The 8,026-nt window shown below is 47.5% G+C and overlaps 1 protein-coding gene across 1 annotated transcript in view; it reads left to right on the top strand.

Annotated features, from left to right (window-relative positions):
• Positions 1-911: 911 nt before the first annotated feature.
• The window catches only part of HOMER1 (homer scaffold protein 1), a 96,291-nt gene continuing 89,176 nt past the window's right edge, over positions 912-8,026 (top strand). Inside the window, exon 1 of the mRNA XM_055791559.1 lies at positions 912-1,399. Within this exon, the coding sequence (XP_055647534.1) occupies positions 1,395-1,399 (5 nt within the window). The 5' untranslated portion in view covers positions 912-1,394. The remainder of the gene's footprint in view (positions 1,400-8,026) is intronic.

Here is an 8,026-nt window from a genome sequence, read left to right as displayed (position 1 = left end):
GGCGGGCCCGGAGCCAGCTCGCCCGCCCGCCCTCCGGTTCTCCCCCCGCCGCCATTCCCTATTATAGAAGAGCTTCCGGCGGCGTGGACCACTCTGACATCATCCTCCGCACCCCGGTGACGTCAGCGCCGGGAGCGGTGCGTGACGTCGGTGCGTAGGGGAGCGCGGTGACGTGTGCTATTTAAAGCTCCCCGAGCGGAGGATGGAGGCAGAGCGGGCAGGTGCTGCCGCGAGCAGCAGCGGACTAGGCGGCGTGCGCGGGGGACTATAGGGCAGGACTGTAGCGCGGCTCGGCTCGGCTCGGCTCCTGCCCTCCCTTCCCTTCCCACGGGAGGAGCGGAACAGAGGCTCGGGCTGCGTGCGGCGGCTGCGCCTGCCCACCGCGAGGGGACGGGCGGGCGGTGGCGGAGGTGTGAGGCGGAGGCGGGGGATGCGAGCGGCCAGAGGCAGCGGCTCGGGGGCGCCGGAGCTGCAGCGAAGCGCCTGAGGCGGCAGTCGCGCCCCCTCGCCCTCCCTCCTTCCCTCCTTCCATCCCACCGGCGGGGCTTGAGCCCGCGGCCCCGCCGCAGAGGAGCGCGGGCTCGGCGGCGGCAGCCCCTCCCGCCGCCCGCTGGCAGCGACCGACCCGCCGCGCCCCAGGATGATGCCCGCCCGTTCGCCGCAGAAGAAGGCGTGACGGCGAGGAGCGGACCCGCCGCCGCGGGAAGGAGGAGCAGCGCCCCGTATCTCCGCAGCCGGGAGTGGGCGGGCGGGCGGATCGGGGGAGCGCGGCGCCCCGCTGCCCGCGGGCGACGCGCGGCCGCAGCCCGCCGCTAGCCGCTTCACGCCGGGAGCCCGATGCCAGCGCCGGTGCCACGGCTGTCTCTGCCTCCTCGGGAGAATGCGTTGGTGCCCGCCACACTGCCGGCGAGGGTGCTAGGGGGAGCGGCAGCGTGGAGCCCTGCGCGCACCGCCTGCCCCATCCCGCTGCGCCTCTGAGGCACACGGAGCCCTCGGCGGCCGCTCACGTCCCGGCGAGAAGCGCCGCAGCCGCCGCCAGCCCGTCGCGGAGAAGGCCACCGCCTCCTCGTCCGCCCGCAGGAGGGGACCCGACTGCCCCCGGAGCCGCCGCCGCCGCCGCCACCGCCCGCCCGGGGGCCGGAGCCGCTGCCTGCGGGCGCCTGGCGCAGCCGGCGACCATGGGAGCCCGGCCCGCGGGGGGCGCTCCCTAGGGCGCGGGCGGCCCCGCTCGTCCCGGCAGCCGCCAGCCGGCGGCGCGGCGCCCCGGGCCTGCGCGGCGCGGCGAGCCCAGCGCAGCGGCCCGCGGCCACGGGGCTGCGGAGCTGCCGGCGCGGCGAGGAGCGCCCCGGGGACGCGGCCCGCGCGGCACCAGCGGTGCCCGGCGCCCGGCCGCCATGGGGTAAGGATGTCGCGGGGGCCGCCGGGCGGCCGGGGCGGGGGGGAGGCGGCTGCCCACGCGAGCTGTGGCGGCTCGGGCGGGCGCTGCTGGGTGCACACGGAGGCGAGTGGTGCCGCTGGCGCGGTGCGTAGGGAGCAGGGATCCTGCTGCTACCGATGCTGTGCATCAGCCCGAGGAAGGAAAAGCGGTGCGCTCCGTGAGCGACGCGCCACGATCTGCAGAGGCTTGCCTCCGCCGTAGCCACATCGGATCGCTGGAAGAGCCGTCTCGGCTTCCAGATCCCCAGCGTGAGGCCCTTCCCGGCGTCGTTAAGGGATGGGTCGGTCCTGAGAGCGATTGCTTTGAGTGCAGTGTGACAAGGTGAAACTCTGGAGCAGTGAAGGCTCGTTTTGACTCCTCCGGGGTCTTCAGAGGATGTAATATGTGTGGATTTCCCGATAAAGTGAAGAAGGCTGCAAGGAAATCTGCTTTACAGCAGGTGTACTAGCAGACTGGCACATCCACTTGAGGTTTAAAGGAAATGAGGAGAAATAGCATCTTTACAGTGAATCCAAGCCCATCTAAATTAGTAGACCTAGATCCTTGTGAAGACTTTCTGCAGGTCTATGCTTAGTAATATGCACAGCGAGATGAAAAAATAATCCCTGCTGCCGGGCTTGTCTGTTAGTGGAATGGAAGCATGAGCTTTTCATGCTCAGAAGCAACAGAAACCTGGTATGATCTGGCTAACTGCAAGGTGGGGGCAGACTTTTAGCGCATTAGCAAGATGCTGGTTTTCTGAGACTTTATGACATAGTTCAGAGTATAAAAGTTACAAGTCATGACCTTTGTGTTTTGGTCATTCAGGAGTTCAAATGTGAAATTGGTATATTAATACGGAAGGTAACAGTGTGTCTCCTTCAGGCCATTAAGGACCCTGAATTCTCCAGTTTAATAACTTCCTTGCATGTGGGGTGATAACAGCAGCACCCTTGGCTCTGTCCTAGTCACTGGGGTTCACAGTACAAGATGTAGGAAGGGTTGACTTCTTAGGTTAGGTTTTTTTTCCTGTTTGTCTTCCCGTCCATTTAAAGGGGAAAAAAAATCCCAAGCAGAATAAACCCAAGCTTGCAGCTATCTACATATTCCAGAAAGTGATAATGCGTTTCAGAAACCTGCCAAAAGGCTAAATGATACTATGGGTTTGGGATATATTCTTAAAACTGCTAAGCAGATGTGGAATTACATGGCTTTTTAAATGCTAATAATGGAAAACCTCTCCTTTATTTAAAATCAGTATTGCATTTGTAGCTGTGTCAGTTGAGTGTATCATATTACAAATACAGAGAACTGTTGAAGAGGAGTAAACATTCTTTCTCCAGAATTAACTTGGGCATTTCTGAAAACAAAAACTTAACAAAAACCCCAACCAACCAACCCAAAACTCTCCCATTTCATCAACTCCAGTATTACTGGTGTTTTAATGTCATAGCTTCTTAGGAAACGTATCTCTAGAGGGAGTTGAAATAATCCTAAATACTGAAGCTGTTCGTGTGATGACTTCAGTTCTTGGCCCATTGGGGTCAAGAAGACACAACTGGCTGGCAAACATTTTGACGACTCACAGTACACATCAGGCTATTGCAATAGAGTTCCTCTGCAGACCATCTTCTAACAAGCTGGACAAAACCAGAAATGCATGGTACAAATGTATGGACAAAACCCTTATGTGTTGCTGGTAAGCTCCCTGCACTCTAAATGTGAGTGAGCTCATCCAAGCCAGGGCCAGCACCAATTCTGTGCATCTGTGGTTAAGTATCAGACATTTGCTAGTGTTCTGAGCAGAGGTCTTGATTTTGTATTAACACCTAAATGCAGTTGCCCATGGATTTCAGAATACTTTTAGACCAAGATGTACTGGACTCTAAATGCTGCAGTTGTAAAATAGTTTTCTGATACTCTACTAAGGTCTTAAAATTGAGTGCAGTAGAAGCAAGCTGATAATCCATATATCTGGCCACACAAGCATCTGTGTACTATATTCAGTGTTTAATGGGTGCTGCTGTTCTCCGTAAGCTTGAACAGTGAACTTGTAGTACCTGATGAGTGGAGAGTTATCTATTCCAATGGTCAGAGCACAGAAAACTTGAGATAAGGGAGAGGAATTGTTTTGCCAAACAAGCAGTGGCTTTTTTAGTCTCATTTCTTATAGTGAAGAATTCACTGTTCTGCCAGTGTAGTTCAGCCTGCTCAGGTGCAGTGAGTACCGTCAGGCAAGCCGAGTAGTTATATGTTGTGTATGTGGTGGATACCAAGCGGTGGGTGACTGGTCTCTGGGCCAGTGGTGCTGCTCTTAAATAGTTGTTTTGAGAAACTTGATATTAGAGTGTGGTCTATACGGTGCAGTAGTTCAGGAGACACTCTTCTTTGTGCTGTATTTCATATGACTGTGGGCATCTCTCATCTCACAGGAAAAAGTAAATGAGTAAGTTGTGGGGATTGTATAGGCCAGGCACATAGGATGTCCAGTCTCGCTTCTCTACCTGCCAGTGTCTCTCCTTGCCTAGTTCCTCATCCATGTAGCATGAAGACAAGTTCCTACGAAGAGTCACTGTTGAGTGGTACAACTGTTTTATTTGTGTAAGCCCTTCTGTTGGATTGACCACACAGAATAGTGTTTTTTAATAGGAAAACATGGACTTTTGCATAAATAAGATGGATGACCTCAGTATGTTCTGTCCTAGTTCATATCTTCTCTCTTGTGCTCCCAGTATTGAGAATTGCAGAATTTGTCAGCATTGTGCAATCAGTCTTCTTTGAGCAGAGGTTTGATTACATTAAAAATCTTCAAGAAATAGATCTTAAGTTAACATACTCAGGGTATATGTTGGCAGCTAGGATTATTATACTGACCAGGTAAAGCTGCAAACCATCACTTTACATTACTGGTCATTGGTGTTGCTTTTACTTTCAGCTGCTGGCAGGGGAGTAAGAGGTTTGTGTTTGTAGACTGTGATGCAGTTGTTGCTTAGGCTGAAATGAATACACTTCATGCTAGATACAGTATGGAAGGTGCACAGCCACGAATTCTGGTACAGGTCAGAAGTGGCTGTCCTGTTAATCTTTTGGATTAATTCCTGATTTATTAATGGCTATTCTCTTCAGAAGTACTTTCCTTTATGACCTTCTGTGCTGTGGACAAGTATCCAAATTCATCTTAGTAGCTTTTCCTTTCACTTTTACTGGATGATAATAAATTACAAAGTTAAAGCTTCTATAAGATGTGCTTGTCCATCATGTCGTGTTAGTCAAGGTGTCTATGAAGACTTCAGCTTCTCTTCAGTTTTGTTGGACTATATTTGGTATGTTATCTTCATAAAGGTGGTTATGATACATGTCAGTTTGAGATGGCAGAATTAGAATACTAGGGTTCTTAAATTGGCTGGAGAATATTATGGAAGATGAGTATTTTAGGATGTACTTAGTAGCATTATATTGCCTAGAAATACGTATTTTATTTTAGTTTTTGGCAGTTGGGAAAATGTCTTGCTGGGTGATGCACTCCTAGCTCTTAGTCTTTTTGAAGGATGGAGAGTTAGTCAAATGCATTTCTTTAAAGCATTCAGGATGCAGAGTCCCATTTTGAAGAGATGATACCATAGCTGTGGGGGAATTAACAGATCATGCTATTTCTAAACTGTAGGATGTAATATTTTTTACAAAGCCTTTTTGAAACTTTACAGTCTAGAAATATGTGAAAGTCTATACTGTTTGAACATACAGGACCACAATTCTTGAGGAAGTTGGTTTTGGTTTGCTGCCTGTTGACTTGCTTTTTTAGGTGTTTCCAAACCATGGTCTTTTCTTTAAGCTTTTCAGTTTCCTAGCTGGTTAACAAGACATGAGCATTATAAAGCTGTTAGGAATCAGAAGTGTTGTTGACCACTGAATTTGACTTGGGTTCTTTAACCTGTCTTTTTTCCCTCCCATAAGGCTTAATGATAACTTTCCCAAAAACTTTGTCTTAGCCGTGCATCTCTGACACAGAAATGTTGCAGGTAATAGAGCAGAAGGTGTAGCTTCGTGGCAATAGTTCAGTGTTACTGCAATTCCTGGCCATCTTGCTATCTCATGGGTAAAATGAGATGCTTATTGTGTGAAAGCAATGGCAGCAAAGTAGTTTGTGCTGTCTTCTGCAGCAGCATGGAGAGCATAACAAGACCAGGTCAACATCACTTACTATAGGCAACACCCACAAAACTTCATTATCTGAAAAAAATTTAGTTAGGTATAAATACCTGGACAGATGGACTGTATGTAAATCAGCTTGAAATGGTTAATGAACTACTTTGTCAGGCAGCAATGTGTGGAGACCTCTACCATGCTTAAATTATCTTCTGTCACAGTAGTTTTATGACTGTGAAATAAGCATGAGAAATCTAAACCAGCTCCTCTGGCCTGGCAACACATAAATGAGTGTCATGAACACCATGGGGGATATTTCTGTGCTGATCTAGTGAAGATACTTGTAGTACCTTAAGGCTGCAATTGATCTGTTTCAGTATTACCATGTGTTATAAAGATTATATATAGACCAGCTCTCTGAGTGAAATCCTAGTTCTGCTGAAAATAAACATTTAAGTCCTTCACATTCATCATGTTGAGAATGTTTTTATTCTTAATGTCTGAAGGCAAACATCAGGTGAATGCTTTGTGATTTCTCTCATCCAACCAGTGCTTGCCTACCATGATGCCTGTTGTCTTTACAGGGCTCGTAACCAGATGTCGAGCTAATACTTGATGAAATAAGCAGTCTTGAAACCATAGAGTTTGCAGTAGCTTGAAATACTGTAAGAGGCCAGCACTTCTAACAGGAGGAGGCAATACCTAACTGGAATTAGAGTGTTTCTGCCTGCTAGTTAGTAAAATAAGTAGTATTCAGCTATCACTTTTATGGGAATTTTGTTGGAAAACTTTTATTCTTGATGATTGTTTCTTAAGACTGTAATTTAGTTTAGAGCTCTTAGCTGATCCCTCTTTAAATCACAGCTTTCCAAATCTATGTCTATGTGTTAGTGTACTATAAAGAGAAGAGCATTATTTCATGATGTAACACTAATTTACTAGTAGTTTCTCATCAGTGTAGGTGCCTGGGACATACTTTGAGCTGAGCCTATGGTTTTCCAGTGTATTCCATATCAGTGATCATCTAAACAATGCAAACACTTCATACAGATTAGAAACTTAGTTCTTCTACTATTTTAGTTATCTTTAATTTTAAAGCTGTTGAGGCCTAGAGTAATTACCAAGAGCTGATGTCTCTTCTAGTCCAGAAGTTAACCAGAAGGTTAAGAGGTGCTTAGCAAGGGAGTCAATGTGGTGTAGAGATACCCAATGAGGGTGAGACCAGATCTGCAATGGAACTCACATAAGTAAATGTGTATATATATGCACACATATATATATTTTTTGTGTGTTTTGTGTGTTTTAAGAATGCACCCTTTGTATCTGAGACAGTTCTGCACTTGAGAAAAACCTCAGGTTTCCCCATGTGTGTGGTTATAGTCACAGGAAACTAGAAGAATGGACAAAAGGACAAATTATTCTGTATTAATTTAAAGTGAAAACAAGAATCTGAGGACTCTGTCTACTCTCTCTCTCTCTTCCCCCCCTCCCCCCCCCCCCTTTTTTTTTTTTTAAATATACCATGTTAGGTTGAAACAGGTATTTAAAAGTCCTACTTGGGTAAAAGCCTTCTGTAAAAAAATTTGCAAGAGCATGCTTTCTAGTTGAGGGTTTCATGCTGTTCCCCCTGCAAGGCTTTTTCAGATATATTCATTCTTAAAGGTAAGGTACAATACATGTGGAAGCATTGCACTATGGAAAACCCACTTTAAAATCTAATTTTGATAATGTATTTCCTTTCCCCATTCTGTTGTGGGTGTTTTGGTTTTTATTTTTTCCAAGGCTGGGCCATGTGAGATCCACCAAAATTAGTATTGCGTTCAGGACAGAGAGGTTAGAGAGGGTGCTAGAGGGAGCTGTGATTTTATTCCACCAGGGCTTTGCATCATGTGGTGTTGGGCTCTGTTGTATCTACACAGAGCCCTGGTAGTGGTATTAATGTCGCCTGCTCCATTCTGCAAAGTAATGGAACTGTGTATGAATACTGTATTGATTTTCTGGAACGGCATGACAGATACGCTTCTGGCAACACACTGCATTCTGACATGTTTCTCTGGTGGCAAGTCGTGGTGAATGCTTGTCATCATTAGAAAAATTAGTCTAGGGAAACACTGTTTAAACATGCAGAAGATGATGCTGGATTGCCAGATGCAAGCATATATTGACATTTCCAGTATCTAGGCATGATTATTTCTTTTTTTAGCTACAGATATTAAGTTAGCTAACTTAAGCAATTTGCATCACTCATTTTGACTAATGGCTTTTACCTAAATAAAGAGAGAAGAGCTCCAAATACATAGTTCCTCCCAGTTGGGTTGTTTTGGTTTTTTCCTCCATATACATGCAGATGGTTCACAGGCACTGTTTCATTGACCTTTGTGGCTGCATTCCTTTCAACATCTTGATCATTAAGATTTTACTAAGCTTGCCACCAAAAAGTGGGAACAACAGAAATTTGGGGGT

The sequence above is a fragment of the Falco peregrinus genome, chromosome Z (genome assembly GCF_023634155.1).
Source record: "Falco peregrinus isolate bFalPer1 chromosome Z, bFalPer1.pri, whole genome shotgun sequence".
Taxonomy (NCBI): Eukaryota; Metazoa; Chordata; class Aves; order Falconiformes; family Falconidae; genus Falco; species Falco peregrinus.
This window is presented reverse-complemented; position numbering and strand designations above follow the sequence as displayed.